The sequence below is a fragment of the Eleutherodactylus coqui genome, chromosome 7, assembly GCF_035609145.1.
Source record: "Eleutherodactylus coqui strain aEleCoq1 chromosome 7, aEleCoq1.hap1, whole genome shotgun sequence".
Classification (NCBI taxonomy): Eukaryota; Metazoa; Chordata; class Amphibia; order Anura; family Eleutherodactylidae; genus Eleutherodactylus; species Eleutherodactylus coqui.
Window position 1 is genome coordinate 122,685,575 of NC_089843.1, and position 17,554 is coordinate 122,703,128.

The following is a 17,554-nucleotide window of genomic DNA, read 5'->3' on the forward strand; positions in this document are numbered from 1 at the left end:
TTATGGGGTTGCCCCATTTTGTGATGTTCACTTCCTCATGCTATTAGACATATTTCCGTTCATATGTTAGTCAAATGGTCCCTCAAACCGACCTATTCAAAAAACCTTTTCTTACATCTTCCAGTCAGTGTATCTGCTCCTTTTTTTTTGTACTGACTGTTCCAACATTGTAGATTGTAAGCTCTTCAGAATCAAATCGTCCTCTCCCGTGTCTTGTACATGTTTATGAATTGTATTATGAAGTGGACAGTCATGTGTGATATGTTATATGCACACAGCGAGCATAGACCCGTTAGTGAATTATTTGTAGACTTTGCCGTTTGTTGGCAGTCCCAGTTGTCAGATTCTTTGGCTACATAACAAGTTAGATTTATGTGTCTTTATTTTAGGCTTCTATGGAGTCTGGTGGAATGAAGAACTCTGCATTAATGGCAAAGAAAGCGCCAACCATGCCCAAACCACAGTGGCATCCACCGTGGAAACTGTACAGAGTGAGTCTTACTCTGTGCCCTCGTATACCAACCACTTCTATCCTTCTACAGTGTGGTATTTCTTCTGCTGCATTTGATCTGTCTGTGACTAATTGTATTGAAAAGCAATTCTTTTTCTATTCATTGGGTTTCGCTATGTTTAGAGATGAGCGAACGTGCTTGTTTACAGCAATTACTCGATCGAGCATCGCTTTTTTTCGCGTAACTGCCTAATTGGGCGAAAAGATGCGGGAGGCGGCACGTTGGAGCAGGGGTTTGCAAGGGGGGGGGGAGGAGAAGAGGAAGAGTTCCCCCCTGCTGCCCCCCTCTCCAACCCGCCGCCTCCCGTCCCCCAAATCTTTTCGCCCGAGTAGGCAGTTACTCGAAAAAAGCGATGCTCGTTCGAGTAATTGCCCTAAGCAAGCACGTTCGCGCATCTCTATGTTGCATATTCTGTGTTGGAGATCTCCTGGATGTGTGTACTGTTCTTTCTAGATCAGGGCATAGTGTTGTTTTAATCATCTTCCGCATCCTAAGTGTAGTGATTGTTCCTTCCCAGGTCATCAGTGGGCACCTGGGGTGGGTACGTTGCATAGCAGTGGAACCTGGGAACCAGTGGTTTGTCACCGGCTCAGCAGATAGAACAATCAAGGTAAGAAGCCTTTCTTTTGTGAATCAAAATGCTTTAGGGTATAATTTGCTGTGCTCCTGTCGGGTCTTTGTCATTTTTTTCATTCTGGCTTTGGGAGCTTTTTAGTGCAATGGAGGAAAAGCTATTTTCTTTTTCATGTTTTGATGTTTTAGAAGTTGAAATCAATACAACTAAGTAAATTGCTGCAATAGAAACTTCCTTACTAAACTCAGTTTATTCTCCAGCTAATCATGTGCCATAGTCATTTCTCTACCCTCATACCCTTATAAAGGAAATACACGGCCTATATATTTCCTTAATAAAAATCAGCCTAACCTTTTCCATTTTTCTGTTTTTTTTCTGATTGTATTCTTCTTTTATTCTGTACATGACTATGGGGGCTGCTGTCACGTCTGAGCTGCAGTGACCAGTATATACAGAGATGCTTTACAAATATAAATATATGACTCCGAAAATATGCAGCTCTCACAACACATCTGAGGTTATTCTTTAACCAAATACATGAAGTTGTCTGATTTTTCTGTAGGAATGCAATATGTTTTATTTGACTGCGTTCACATCTGTTCTATGACTTCTATTCAGAACGGCACCCGGCGGACCCTATTAAGCTTTATAATTGGATCTGTCGAGTCTTCTGTTGTATCTGCCACAAAAATGGCTTTGCATGCTGTAATATTCTTGCTGTCAAAATTCACTTGGCTCCGGATGTGACCACTGAACACAGGTGTGAACAGAGCTTGAGTTATATCAATGCACTAAATTACAGGAAACTTTTATATACTGTGTGTATATAATGTTTTATGAGCAAAATACAGTATTTAACATGCAGTAACTCATTCCATTTACAAAGGTAGAAAGGCTACTTAGTGTGAACTCATGAGGTGCTAGCATTTCTAGAAATAAAGGGCTTTCCCATGGAAAAGGTTTGTAATTAACTGCAGCCCATAATTATAAACCCTTTTTGTATCTTCATTTTATTAAGAAAATAATCCCCAGATATCCCAGGACTAATGTTAGAACAGCGCCACCTGTGGTCACACCTTCTATATCTTGCTTCTCTCTGGGTCTTATTTTGATGTGGTCCCCGTAATAACCTGCATTAAAAATACAACGCACTCCTAAATCGCATGCGGTTGCAACTCTTGTATTTTTTAACACTGCCATAGAAAAAAAAAAAGGTCAATTCTTGAGGAATTGTCGCACAAAAATGCAACATGCAACCATTACTCTAACTGTTGACAAATAGTCCAAGAGAAAAATCGCTCATGTGAATTGACTTATTCAATTGAATGGGTTCTTTTCCCAAATGAGTTCTGTCCTTCTCAGAATTGGGACAGAACTTGCATGGGAAAATTGCCCGTATGATCTCTTCCCATAGGCTAGCACTGCACCTGCAGTAATTGTCACGGTACCAGGCACCCTGTGTGACCCTGGAGCTGGAGACCGTGGTTTTGGCCCCTGTCCTGTCCAGCTTTCACGTTCCTGAGCTCTGACTTTGTCATCTCGCAGTCTCTGGATTCTAGCTCACGTTGTCCATTACATCAGAGAGCCGCTGGTTTCCACTCCTGTTAGTGGCCCCAGGAGAAATATCGTCTTAATACAAAGCACAAGTCTAGCGTGGTTTTCTTGCCGTTGTTTTAATAAGGTTCTTGCTTTATGGCGAGTATTTGTGTCTTGTAGTATTAATGATGTGCTGCTCAGAGTTTAACTTCATTTCTCCCTTCTCTCGAGATCTGGGATCTGGCAAGTGGTAAATTAAAGCTGTCCTTAACAGGACACATAAGCACTGTCCGGGGAGTGATTGTAAGTGGCCGGAGCCCATATTTGTTTTCTTGTGGCGAGGACAAGCAGGTGAAATGCTGGGATCTGGAATATAATAAGGTATGCCTTACATCCGTAGCGCGCTCATCCTACACCATACAGGATTCAGCAGTCCTAGGATTTGCCACAAAGTTTAGTTTCTTTTATTACTATGTGTGTTCTTCAAAATAGTCTTACCGGCTATTTTACCTGAAAACCCCATTAACAATCTGTGGAGTAGTCCGTGCGGTTACTTTGAGTATTTTTTGACCCAGAACCATCTGCTTTTAAGGCCAATCTCACATAACCGGATAGGAATTGCGGATTCTGTGAGTGTTTGATACGTGGTAATACGCAGATTAATCAAATGCATTGGATTGCACAATTCCGCTCACATCAGCGGGTCAGAATTGTGTAATCTGTTTGTGATATAGAGCCCATTGTTCTCCATGGTCGCAGATATACCCACAGCTCATATGCAATTACATTGCGTATAGGCTGCGGGTATCCATGTCATCGCTAAGCGACAGTGCCGAAATTAAAACAAACCAAAAAAGTGTGCTGCACATGCCCGCCTGTGTGAGTACTCTGTCATATGCAGTACATTACGCGGCTGTACACAGGGTAACGGCCCGGCTCACATCTGCGGATTCTGCATGCGGCTGTGTGCGCCTGGCCTGACACAAGTTCATACATGCCACCAGAGGCAGCTCAAGTTTTGTTAAATTTCTTTTCTTTGCAGATATTAAACTGTTTTATGTGTAAATCAGTACAGCTTAGATGAAAGTGCAGCTGCTCATGTATGTTGATTCTTTTTTTTTTTTCTTCCCCTGACTAGGTTATAAGACATTACCACGGTCATTTAAGTGCAGTCTATGGTTTAGACTTGCATCCCACCATTGACGTGCTTGTGACTTGCAGCAGAGATTCCACAGCACGAGTAAGTAAGATAGTTTCTCTATGTCCAGTTCAAACACAGTCGGGCTCATTCACTTGTGTGTATGTACATGTCAGTCCAGAAATATACGCAGCATATTCACAAATCGAAAAGCTGCATATTCTGTGTGGTTTTTTTCTTCGTGTGAGTATTGTGATTTTCACACATGCAAAGAAACACCTGCATTAGGCCCCATTGGTTTGCAGCGTAAATATACAGGGAAATACACATGTATTGTGGGAATTCACTGTGTATTTGCACGTTCCCATTGACTTCAATGGGCTATTTTGGTACGTAATATGGATGAAAATAGGACATGCAGTGGTTTTTTTTTCCCTGCGACTGAATCTCATGAAAAATACACACACGTTAGGCGTGTAATCCAGAGTGTATTTGCACCTGTGTGAATGAGCCCTTTTAATATGAGAATTTGTGTTTTTGGACTAGTTGATAGTCCAACTATTTCAATATTCTTATCACTAGCTAGCATGGAGGAACACTGGCAACTGCTACTAATTTTCTTTCTTTCCTTTCTTGCACGTAGATCTGGGATATAAGAACAAAGGCTGGTGTACATACACTCGTCGGGCATACCAATGCTGTGGCAACAGTACGATGCCAGTCTGCTGAACCTCAGATCATTACAGGTAAGGCCACTCGTCTCATGATTCGTTTTATTTAACACTGTTGTTAAACAAGAGCAGTATACAGCAATAAAGAGACTTAGAAAACATTGTGTATTTCTAACTTTTTAATTGACAATAGTATAATATCAAGAATAAAATATTTCTGTTATTGCTAAACATTAGTTATCAGCAACTAGTAGATTTTCAAACTTAAATTCAAATTGGCTGGCATACAAAAAAGTGGGGAGGACAATTCTCCATAGGAGAAAGATAACTTAAGTGAAATGGGGAATGTACATCCAGCCAAGAACCCCATATTTTTTTTAGAATTTACCAGGGCAGGCCCTATGTTGGTATATGACTTTCTCATAAGGGATAATTGTGTTGACCAGCTTGATGGGGAAGGTGGCTTTATCTCTGTCCATTTCATATCAATAGTTTTCTGAGACAAAAATAATAATTTTTTCAGAAGTATTGGCGTATGACGCGGCCAGTGTTGCTCATCCAATAGACCCAACCGCATAGTCTTTGGGTCTGAGTTTATATTCAAAGGTGGCGGTAAGAGCGGGGATATAAAATTAATGACATCAGACCAAAAGCTTGTCATATAAGGGCAGTCCCATATCAGATGCCAGAAAATGGCATCAAGTTGATGGCATCTGTGACAGGCTAACGTTGGTGTCTCACCCATTTTGTGAAGATGCACTGGGGTCAGATAGGACTGATGGGTAATTATAGAGGTTAATTAGCTTGTTGTTAACGGCCAGGAAAACCGTCAGATGGGATTCTGCTGTATCTGACCATTCTTCAGTGGTTAGTGAAGGGGCACAAGACTGCCATGTATCCTGGCTAGAGAGTGGGTTATAGCTGATCTTCGCTGAGCGTAAATGGATGTAGAGTGCTGATTAGGCCTCTAGGCCCTTTGGGTTCTGAATATGCCTATTATGGGATATTTTGATATCTGGGTGGCTGTAGAAGGGAACTGGGTATTCAGAGCATGCCGTAGCTAGAAGTATCGAAACCATTGAAGTCAAAATAGTTGTAGTTTTTCACACAATTGGGTGATCGTCACAAGCACATTATTGTCATATACGTCCCCTAGTTCAGAAACGCCTAATGAGATCCAATATTGACAATCTCATGATTTAACTTTTACTGTTAGATTGTGGGTGTATATAATCCTCGGCAGCTTCTATGCACTCATCATAAAGGCTCCCAAAGCATTTCAAATATTCATGCTGATTTTTTTGGTGACCCCTTAAAGGATAGGAAATGTTAGGCTTACATGATTTCTGAAATCAAGATGGCAATAGATGTACACTAACTTTTTACACCGTTTATAGAGCCACTTTTACGCAAGACGACCATTGGGCACTTCAGTGCCAGACAGCCGATGCAGCGATGACCGCTCCTGTGCTTTTACAAAGGAGCAATCCTCAGTCAGTGAAGGGAACGCGGAGCACCTGGTTACTGCCCGCTTGCCTCCATTTACCGTAAATAGTCCAACAGCCTATTTACACGGAACGATGCGGCGACAGACCAGCAGTGATTTTTGGGTCTTCAAGAAAGTTTGTCAGCAATTTATCGCTGTTTATTCTTCCACATGTGTTCACGCTGCCCAATTATTGTGCTGACCGCTCAATCTAACGAGCGATTTACACAATAACAGTGCTCTTAAAAGAGGCTTAACCGCCTGTGTGTATATCCTTAATCATGTAATATACTTGCATTCATATATTTTTTTTACCACTGAAAATCAAGTTGGAGTTGCCTGCCACTAGGGATCTCCATTCCAGGAGCTTTGCAAACCACTGCCTGTCATTAGGCATTTGGCTTCAGTAGTAACAGGGGCATGAAGATGAGGACAATACTAGTTACTAGGAATAAAACGGGTGGGCATTCGCATGCCTTGCAGCTGATTGGAGTAGGCCTTTGCAGAGCAGCTTGGGAGGTGTGAGAGAGAAGTCCTGGCCAGGATAGGAGTGGCAGAATTCCCTCTGCTGAATAAAGGTAAAGTGACCCTCCAGTCATGGAGAAAGAATTGATGGCCACAAAAATCGAATAAATAAAATGAAAGTTGGATGCTTTTATCCCATTGTTTTACAAGCTTCTCTCTGGAGAGCTGTGACTACACACCGGTACCTCGGCTCATTTACCTTTAAAGTGACTTGTCTAAGGCAAAGCTAGGTTTTACGAAGCTAATAAATTATGAATATTACAATGACGGGTAAAGACAGAAAATTAGTTGTGTCCAAAAGTTGAAAATGAGCCTTATGTATAAGGGGTTAATCTACTGTGAATTTTGGTATGGAGGTAATCAGCAAAAGCAAAAATGAGGTTCTGAAGAGTCTTTACCCTACACTTCTATATGTTTGTAGACTTTTGTAGTTTTCCTTTTCATGGGAGTTGCAATGGCCACCCTATCGGTCAGCGCTGTCAGGTGATCTTTATGCAACCTGGAACAGTACAACCGTAAGCCGTGCCCAGACAGCGTACTGAACAAGTCCAGAGAGGGGAGAGATCAATGAGACAAACGCAGTAGTTTCTGTCTGGGGTTTCTCCAGACTCTGTGAAGGTTCAGTGGAATGTTAAGCTATGCTTCATGCAGTTCTAATAAATGGAAGGCGCTGCTGTCATGGCTTCCCTTTTTTCCTGAGAGCTGATTGATCTGCTTTGATGTATTTTTGCTGTTATATAAGTCAACAGCTACTAAGTTTTCATTTCTTCATATAATTTGATGCAGTCATTGTTAAGATCCATAATTTTATTTAATGTGCTTGTAAGATGTGCACGTACAGTTTTCGGAGCCTCTGCTGGGGTCGCCATCATTTCTAATAGCATGAACAGGGCATCGCACAACACTACTCGTTGCCATTAAAGTGAAGGAAAACTCAGCAGGCTTGATTAAAAAGTTCGTGGAGTCCATCGTGATTATTTGGTTCTTTGGAAGGCTGATTTGTCACGGCCTCCTGACACTTATTTTCTATATAGGCAGTTTGTTTTAGGCAGGACAGTCTTGGGGTTCCTGCACATGGCAGAGCTGAATTCTGCAGTGAAATCCGGCCCTGGGAGCAGCGGCATCCATGCGTACCTGGTTACTTTCGTTCTCTGTATTGCGGATGGTCCGCAAGGGAATTTGTCATTCGTAAACGACCTATTTGTAAAAATCAAAAAGTCCGCTAAAAACCAAGCAACTCCAACAAGTGAGCAAATTTTTATTTTTTTTTGCCCTGTCCGTGGTCGTGTGTACACGAAACGTCTATTGCCCAAATTCACTAGTACAAGTGATTTTATTCAGGTTGTAATCTTCCTGTGTAAAGTCACCTTAATGTCCCTTTCACACGGAATGACAGTCGGGTAAACGATTGCATGAGCCCTGACGTCACCACTAAGGTCAGTAGCGCTCGTGCAGAGTGTTCACACTGACAGATTTCACCGCTGGATCGCGGGCTTCTTGCTTAGCGCTTCATCTTATATATGAAGCACTCAGCACCCATCACCTGATGACAAGCTGCTATGCATGACACGAACAATACACCATTCCATAGCATTGTGGCTCAGATTGGTTTTGCAGCTCTCTCACATTGAAGTGAATGGGAGCGAGCTGCAATACTAAATTGGACCTTTTTGCTTAGAACGGCATATTAACACATCTGGTCATACATAGCAGCTTCTTATCAGTTGATTGGCTGGTGTCCTGAGGAGTCTTCTCTGCTCTATTATTGGTGACCTATTCTGAGGTTGGGTCACAAATAATTTTGATACTGGAAAACCCATTTAGTCTTATAGCGCTTGTTCCATGTAACTCGAAACAATAGTTTTCATACAACCCACAATTATAAATGGCTTTTAAAATAAGTGTAAAATCCAAAAAAATATTTCTATCCTAAGATACTCCAGGACTGATGATAGAATAGTCACCTATTTTTCTATCCTGTGTCCATCTCCGGATTTGTTCCATCTCCTCAGTCCTGTTCCTTTCTTTGCTCCCCTGGGTATATGGAGGGATCCACAGTGTGGTGAGCGGCTGCTTCTGAAGCTACTGCGTCTACTCTGATACCAGACGGATGCTAAGAGAGTGAGACCTCCTTACTGCAGAGAAGCAAGACTGAGTAGGTGTGACCACCCAGGGACATCTACTGTGTGGGACAGGACACAAGGGCTCTTTAGTAGAAACAGGTGGCGCTATTCTAGCATCGGTCCTGGAATATGTCAGGATAGAAACTTTTTTCCTTTTTAAGTGTAAATACCAAAATAGTTTACAATTATGGACTGGATTACCAGAAATATTTTTTTTGTGTGAGGCTCTTGAACCTTTTACAAGAGGCAGATCTGCTGCTACAGCTTTTGATGCTGTGTACATCTTGTTAATACACGCCAACTGCTGGCATATCTGTAAAATGTCTTCTCTTCCGGTTCATCGTGAGCTGTAATCATTAGGCTTTAGTGGAGTTAGGATATATGTATGAAAATTTGCATTAGATTTCAGATGCTTTCAAAGAAACATTCAGTCGATCGACCCACTGGAAGAGCGCTCCTCTAGTAGCTGATGTTGCACCTCATTTAATCACGTTTCATCTAGTTGATCTGTCTTTTGGAGTAGACTTTTCACTCCACAATTCAATAGTACAAGCACCCATAAGAAAACAAAATGGCCATGTATCTTATTAGAGAAAAATGCCTCATTGTCCACTTACCAGTCTATTCTCCTTCGCTGATCACTCTCTGAATGTACCGATACAATGTCTATACACAAAGATCAGATTCAAGCTGCAACCCATAGAAGACTGCTAGTAATTATTGAGAAATTATAGTAAGTGTTTCTGGTGGTGCCACACAGATGTGCTACATGCATGTCACACACAGCACTGCTACATACATTGTTCATCACGTACAACGGGGATCAGAAGCAGCACAGCAGAGTAGATGAGGGCCTGTGATGACATCACTGTCATGCTCCACCCCTGATCACATGATGGTGACGCTCATCCCAAGTGACTTACATGCTCCTCCCCTGATCACATGACTCTACGGTCATCAAAGGTCCTGCATTCTTATGCAAATTTTGGGCAGACTACAAACCCTCTGTGGCCTCAGTTGCTATATAATACTAACAAGCACCTAGCCGGACAGCAACTGTGTGCGTACAGGACCTGTAAAGTCACCATCCTATATATGATCAGGTGAGGAGCATGTAACTCCCACACTGTCGTGATCAGGGGCGGAGCATGTAAGTCACTCACAAACCCACGCACGGACGAACTAGTAGGAGGAGAAAAATGCTGTTGGAAAGAGACAGAGGAACGTATACCTCAGACCTTTGCCACTATAAAGTATATTGCTCTGTATGTGTTTGGCAGTGGTCCACTATAGGAAAGCTGCTGCACTTCTTATGAAAATGTATGTCTTTACATATCATAACAAAGGCCAAAAGGACATTCTTTTTAACCTTAATTAGAGGTAATGGAGGGCTTACGGCTATGTCCAGCATATGCGCTGGGAGCCTTCCTCTTGACATGTTTGCCTATTGTAGTATGCACGTAGCCTTACTAGTCATTATGTATACTAATTTTCCTTACAATTGTCCTTTTTTTCCAGGTAGCCACGACACTACAATTAGGCTGTGGGACATGGTGGGTGGAAAGACTCGTGTTACACTGACCAATCACAAGAAGTCTGTCAGAGCTGTCGTATTACATCCACGGCAGTAAGTACCCTTTCCTTATCCACTACTATATTATTACACATCTAATGACTAATCATATACATTTTCACCCAAAATGTAAAGTATTTTTACATGATTCTTGTGAAGTCTGAGTTTTGGCGATTTCTGTGTATCACGTAAGACACCTTTTGAGTCTTGAACCAGTCAGTTCCTAGGGTTGCAAAATATGAACCGTCTGAGTACATCTGGCAAGCTCTATATAGCACAATGCTCATGTCCACTCATTAGTCAGCGCTTGCGTCTCAGCTGTGAGAAATAGCCGGCACTTACATTATATGGAGCACGATCGTCTGCCAATCCCACAGGACGTTAATGTATGTACTGTGTTGTTAAGGGTTATAGTAGGTAAGTTATCTCTACCAGACTATGTCAGAAATGGTTTGCAAATTTAAAGGGGCACTTTATCCTCACAATGGGTCATCAACAGCAGGTCATCAATTGGAGACAACTGCAATACCAAACTTGGCCACTGTGTTACGGATGGCGTTTTGTTGGTTCCGGCCATTCGTACCAGCTACCTAACAGCTGATGAATGAGATAGAGCCCTCTCCAATCTGCTGTTGGTGGCCTATCTTGAGTATAAACTGTTTGTTTTGATCCTGGAAAACCCCTTTAAATGGACCCAGACTTTTCAGTCAGTGGTTTTTTTAATTTTTTAAAACTCCTGCTTTTCTGCGGAATCCGCGGCATTGCGTACGGGCTGCAGATTGGATGGCTTCCATTGACTTCAATGGAAGCCGTCTGTGCGGTATCCACAGTGAGATGGAGCATGCTGCAATTCCCCCCCCTCCCCCACCACCACCACCACCACCACACCCCCTTTCTGTATCAAAAGGTCTACAAATAAAAAAACGCATGCTTTATTTCACTTGCAGATGCCCATGTATCCCAATGGTCGGCTTGATTTGCGGAACTTCCGCGCATCAGATCCGCTCATTGACATTGGACCTAAATCAAGTTTGAAGCACCTGCCACTAGGGTTCCCCCTTCCAGCAGCTTGCCAATCCTCTGCCTGCCATTAGACATTTGACTTTTCTAGTAACAGGGACCTGGGGACACTGCTGGTTACTACATGCAACAAAGGGGCGGGCATTCAGATGCAGCCTTGCCTGGTATATAAGTTAGTCCCGGCCAATACAGTACTGGTAGAATGGCTGCTTAGGACTCACCCCAACCTGTAATTGGATTGCAAACAGGGCCGCAGAAAAATAGGAAAATGTACATGGAAAACTGTCCCTGCTTGTTAAAGCGTGCCTGAGTTTTTTTCAAAAAAATGTTCAAAATTAGCCCAAGTCTTGATTGGCTGCTGCTTGACCCAAGTTTAAAATCCGCATGCAAAATCTACATGGAAAAGTGAATTGATCGAGCTCATTCTTTGCAATGGACGTAAGCTGAAACAATGTCACTTCAAATCTGCATCAAACTCCACATCAGAATCCTCATAAAATTAGCAGATTTGTCCGCTGATGTAAAATCACTCTGCGTTTCCTTGTACACATAGATGGTAAATCTAATGTGCTTTCTAAAAAGAACAGAAGGACATGAAATGATTGGTTATTGTATTTTTACGAAATCCATTTTTTCTGCAGAATCCCAGGCGCTGGTATTGAGACAGAAATAGCCTTACATGTGCGGCAGCTCGCCGTGTGACACAAGAAGTGCCGCCGCTGCAGTTCTCGATTTGGGGACTAGTCAGCACAACTCCTATTGTGCAATTATGTGTATTCCAAAATTATCCACCTCATTTCTCCACTCCATAATCGTTTCTTTTATTCTAGGTACACATTTGCATCTGGGTCACCAGATAATATTAAACAGTGGAAATTCCCTGATGGAAACTTCATCCAGAACCTCTCCGGTCACACGGCTATAATCAACACGTTAGCCGTCAACTCTGATGGAGTGCTGGTCTCAGGAGGTGCCGCGTCTTATTTACTTCTGTCCGTCAGATATAATGCTGGTATACCTACGTCGTGCGGGTATTAAGTGTGCTTTCTGTCTTGCAGCTGATAATGGTACAATGCACCTATGGGACTGGCGGACCGGGTACAACTTCCAGAGAATCCATGCTGCCGTTCAGCCGGGCTCTCTAGACAGCGAATCTGGCATATTTGCATGCAGCTTTGACCAGTCAGAAAGCAGATTAATCACTGCCGAAGCCGATAAAACTGTCAAAGTCTACAGAGAGGACGATACTGCGGTATGTTTCGCCTTTTTTTTTTTATTACGAATATTAGCAACTACACTGACTTAGTGTATTTCTGCGGTTTTCTGTGTTACGGCTGCTGCAGTCATTTATCATGGCGTCCAGATGTTACATTGTTAGGAGACTTTAAAAAAAAAAAATCGGATTACACCGTGCAGCTGAGAACTCCGTAATTGTAAAGGCCACGCTGTTTGTTTTTTCTTTTTACCACCGTGTACATTTTTTTTTTTTTTCAGAAAAAGTAAGTGAATCCTTTGAAATTACTTTAGTTTTTGTCTTGTCAATTACAGGCGTTTCTCCCTGTTCCTGATTCTTCTTAAAGCTATGTTTCGCAGTAAAACATAGTTCCGTGTAATGTGGGAGCTTGTTAGTATTTCATGCTTGTTATGGCAGTATGAATCAATTGCCAGATTCCCTTTAAACATTGGCCGGGGTATACCATTGTCTTATGAAGAGTGGAGGTCTCTCCTCTGGGAGCCTCACAGATCCTGAGAGTGAAGGGGCCACAGCGCTGATTTCCTTGCAGAGCTGATGTCTGGGGCATTGTTGTGTACAGGCCCTTTCATGCAAGACGATCGTTAACCCCTTCATGACGCGGCCGTCCACCCCCCCCCCCCCTTAAAAAAATCATAACTCCCTTATTTATCCATCGACGTCGCTGTATGAGCGCTTGCTTTTTGCAGGACAAGTTGTATTTTTCAATGGTGCTATTTAGTGTACCATATAATGTACTGAAAAACTTTTACAAAATTCTAAGTGGAGTAAAATGAAAAAAAACCACAACATTCCGCCATCTTTCAGTGCGTCTTGTTTCTACAGCACACAAACTGCAACAAAAACATAACTTTATTCTATGGGTCGGTACGATTACTACAATACCAAACTTGTATAGTTTTTTTTTTTTTACTATACTACTCTTTAGTTTTTTTCCAAAGACATTTAATTTTTTTCAATTATTTTTTGCAGTCATCTTGTGCGCGCAATAACTTTTTTATTTTTCTGTCGACGTAGTTCAGCAATGGCTCATTTTTTGCGGTATGTCCTGTAGTTTCCATTAGTATTTGGAATACATATGACTTTTTGATCGCTTTTTATTGCGTTTTTTCTAGGAGACAGGATGACTAAAAAAGTGCATTTCTGGCGGTCTTTATTTATTTTTATTTTTTTCAGACGACGTTTACCGTGTGGGGTAAATAATGCACTACTTTGATCGGACTTTTACGGACGTGGCGATACCAAATATGTATTTTTATTTTATTATTTAGACTTTTTAATTATAGATATGGCAAAAGGGGGGTGATTTAAACTTTTATTTTTTTTTAATTGTAAAAAAAAACTTTTTTTTCCCCACTTTACTCTTAAGTCCCCTGGGGGACTACAATATGCGATACTTTGATCGCTCCGGCAGTATGATGTAATGCTATAGCAATACGTCATACTGCATTCTGACAGGCAGCCTATCAAGCCACTCCACGGGGATGGCTTGATAGGCAGTCTCTCAAGGCAGCTCTGGGGCCTTTCAGAAGGCCCCGGCAGCCATGACACCTGCACGGCTCCCCTGATCTAACCGCAGGGGGGCCGTACGGGGGCTTTAAATGCCGCTGTCAGAACTGACAGCGGCATTTAAAGGGTTAATAGCCACGAATGGCCAATCGCGGCTATTGCCCGCAGGTGTCAGCTGTAGTAAACAGCTGCCACCCGTGCTGTATGCAGAGAGGTCGCAACCTCTCTGCATACATACCCTGACGCTCCAGGACATAAATGTACGTCCTGGAGCGGGAAGGGGTTAATTTTCACGTTTGAATGAGATTTTTCTTTTAATGATTAATGTAAACGCAGCCATCAATTGACGACGAACTATAATCGTTGGCTCGTTCACTGATCATTCTGTTTAAATACTGATCATTAATCCGTTCTCATTTACTTATAAAGCAAATGTGAACAGCTGAACAATATCTCGTTTGACCGCATCAGCAATGTGTCTGCCCGTATAAACAGGCTGCCCGAGCGAACTCTGACTGTTTGGTGTAAACTGACCCTAAGCAAAAATAGTTAAGGGTCTACAGTCCTAGCAGTCTCCGTATCAGTGAGGGTCCCAGAGGTCCAGCCCGGACTGATCACAAAATGATGGCACCTCACTAGTACAGTATTGGCTCATGTCCACAGGCAGGTTTGAATTCCGGTATGCGCGTGGTGTACCCGCGCGGATGATCCGGAGTTCTAGCCGTCCATAGACTATTCATGGGCACACGCAGCTTAATTAAAGCATGCGGGTTTGTTTTCTGGACTTTCCGGTCCGGAAAACAAATTGCAGCATGCTCTGTTTTGCCGTGGATCCCGCAGGGATGGCTTCCATCAATGAAAGCTGTCCGATCTGTGGCACACCCGGAACTGTCACTCCAGATGTGCTGCGGGGAAGCAGGAGATTAAAAAAAACCAAAAAAAACAGATATATCTATCTATCTGTATCCACTGCTCATGTGCGGGGGGCACGCATCCGGACGGGTAAGTAATGTCCTCGTGCCGCAGGCAGGGTGGGATCCCGCAGTAGGGCTCCCGCCCACAGAACCTGACCCACCCGTGGACAAGAGGGCTATATGTGATGAACAATTCTGCAACCGTACAGTCACGTGTTACATCTTAAGAAGGGTGGGGGGACAACACATCATTGAAACCTTTTAAATATGTTAGGGGGATAGGGTTCGGGAAGAAGGTGTATTTATTGGGGAGCTAAACACTAGCACAATATATATTTGATATATTGTCCAAGAAAAAAATTAAAATCCGGCTGGCAGCTCTTCCTTTTTTAAGACATAAGTTCTTTTGAGACTCAATGAAAGCCTTTTGAGTCCTACTTCCGGGTTCTCCTCAGCTTTGCATGCCCAAGCGCTTTCCTCTTGCTGCCGTGTGCATGATGGCCGTCGTGTGTAATACGGGAGTCGCACAGTAGCATTACACAACCTCTGTGACCTTTCCTACTAGTTCGCCTGACGTGTTTTGAATGCCGGGGATTGATTTTAAAGCCAGGTACTTTGGTTTTCCTCCCCTCGATGTGTCCATTGCAGGTCTGCAGGCCTCTAATGAGACTCCGCTCAGCAGCCATTCTTTATAATTAGATTTGTGAGGCTCCCGTCACCAGATAGAACGATCACATTTAGCCGGTTTTTGATATCAGTAGCCGGATAAATTATTGAAGCCGCTTTAAAACCAGCTGAATAAATGATTTCTCTGCAGCATTATCAGTCTATTCATGGCAGGGAATGGTTGTCAGTATTCAGATATTGTGGACCTATCCTGAACGATTAGTGAAGCGGGTACAGGACCATAATGTATAGAATCCGCAGAGTTCAGTGCAACCTCTTCCAACCGGATGAGTCCAAACGGGGTGTTTGGAATACAAGTATAGATTGTCTGAGGGTTGACTGTACATAGTGCATTATTTGTAGTTTATACGGGACTGCAGGCAAACTATTGTCTTCAAGACTCTGCACTTCTCAGATGTTTTTACTGCCCCCTTGTGTCTGGAACTTAAAGAAATGAAGCAACTTTGGCAAATGGCCATGAGAAATGGTTCTGCATAGAGCTCCTATGCAAACCTGTATGTTGTCATAAACAATCCATTGCACAATCTGATCATAGAGTCAGATGATGCGTCATTCCCTCTCTCTTCTGGCTAGCTCCGAAGGGAAATGGCACATAACTGCATAATCAGTCTATAGATATTTGTAGCCACAGAGACAAATAAGCGTGCAGTGGAGCTATATACACAAACTGATTGGAGATGTAACCATATTGCCTCACATTCTCTTACTTTACATGCATTGGCACAATATGACTGCAGTACATATCCTTTACAGTCAACCCTTCAAGATCCAGAGTCCTGAGGATACAATACCATAGCACACTATGGTATTTCCTGGACTATTGTAATTCAAACCAGATCTGCAGCATTTGCACTTGGCTGTAACGTCCAGCCAATCAGCATAAGCATTTCACTGGAAAATCCCCTGTATTCCTGAAGTGCATGCACTGATTGGATGCCTAGTAGCGCCTCTCTACAGTACAGTGCGGTACTACATGTTTTGTACTGCCCTTTACCTGTGCCAGAATGAGCTGCTCCTTTGGACGCCTGGTTAGGGCAGCTCCATGTTATTTTTGTGGTACATGTGTCTTCTGTACAGGGTCCTGAAGAATCTCCTATTCTGGTCCTAGAAGGTGATTTTACAGTATGTAAGGACTTGCTTTACCTTCGTTATCTGCTTAATCTCTTAGTGATGGCCTTTATTCCTTTTTACTGACCTCACTAATGGGTTTTTAACCTACACATCTTTTTAAGGCAGTGGCATTCTTCACCCATTCCACCAATAAATAAGTCATACAATCCTACATATGTACCCCACAGTGGGACCATTTAAGAAAAATACAACTTGTCCTGAAAAAGCAAGCCCTCATACAGCTATGTCAACATGTTACGGCTCTTGCAATACAGCAATGTTAAATGCTTGGTCCTTAAAGCAAACAAATATCCTCATTAGTAAGGGGTTAATCTTTTATCTCTATTTTGTATTACTATTGGTTGAAATTTTCAGGCTTCCGGACCCATTACTAGTTTGCCTTAGTTACATTATCAAGTTTCAATAATGGTTGTCTTGGAACCAATTAATATTGTACTTTGGGGGATCATTGTATATTGGTGATTTATTACAGTGAACACATTGTGCAGCCCCAAAGGGGTAATATGAAGTTATTCCCTATTTGATTAGGGGGGTCTCAGAGGTCGGACCCCCACCGATCAGGTAGAATCATAGAATGGTAGAGTTGGAAGGGACCTCCAGGGTCATCGGCTCCAACCCCCTGCTCAGTGCAGGATTCACTAAATCATCCCAGACAGATGTCTGTCCAGCCTTTGTTTGAACACTTCAATTGAAGGAGAACTCACCACCTCCCGTGGTAACCTGTTCCACTCATTGATCACACTCACCGTCAGAAAGTTTTTTCCTAATATCTAATTTGTGTCTCCTCCCTCTCAGTTTCATCCCATTGTCTAGTCTTTCCTTGTGGAAATGAGAATAGGGCTGATCCCTTTGCACTGTGACAGCCTTTCAGATATTTGTAGACAGCTATTAAATCTCCTCTCA

The 17,554-nt window shown here is 42.5% G+C and overlaps 1 protein-coding gene across 2 annotated transcripts in view; it reads left to right on the forward strand.

The window, feature by feature from the left end:
• PLRG1 (pleiotropic regulator 1) overlaps nt 1–17,554 on the forward strand; it is a 50,930-nt gene that overhangs the window by 31,008 nt on the left and 2,368 nt on the right. For both annotated transcript variants that reach the window (XM_066573614.1, XM_066573613.1), the window contains exons 7-14: nt 390–491; nt 1,030–1,122; nt 2,854–3,003; nt 3,761–3,862; nt 4,404–4,506; nt 10,084–10,192; nt 11,989–12,128; nt 12,217–12,410. In XM_066573614.1, the coding sequence (XP_066429711.1) occupies nt 390–491; nt 1,030–1,122; nt 2,854–3,003; nt 3,761–3,862; nt 4,404–4,506; nt 10,084–10,192; nt 11,989–12,128; nt 12,217–12,410 (993 nt within the window). The remainder of the gene's footprint in view (nt 1–389; nt 492–1,029; nt 1,123–2,853; nt 3,004–3,760; nt 3,863–4,403; nt 4,507–10,083; nt 10,193–11,988; nt 12,129–12,216; nt 12,411–17,554) is intronic.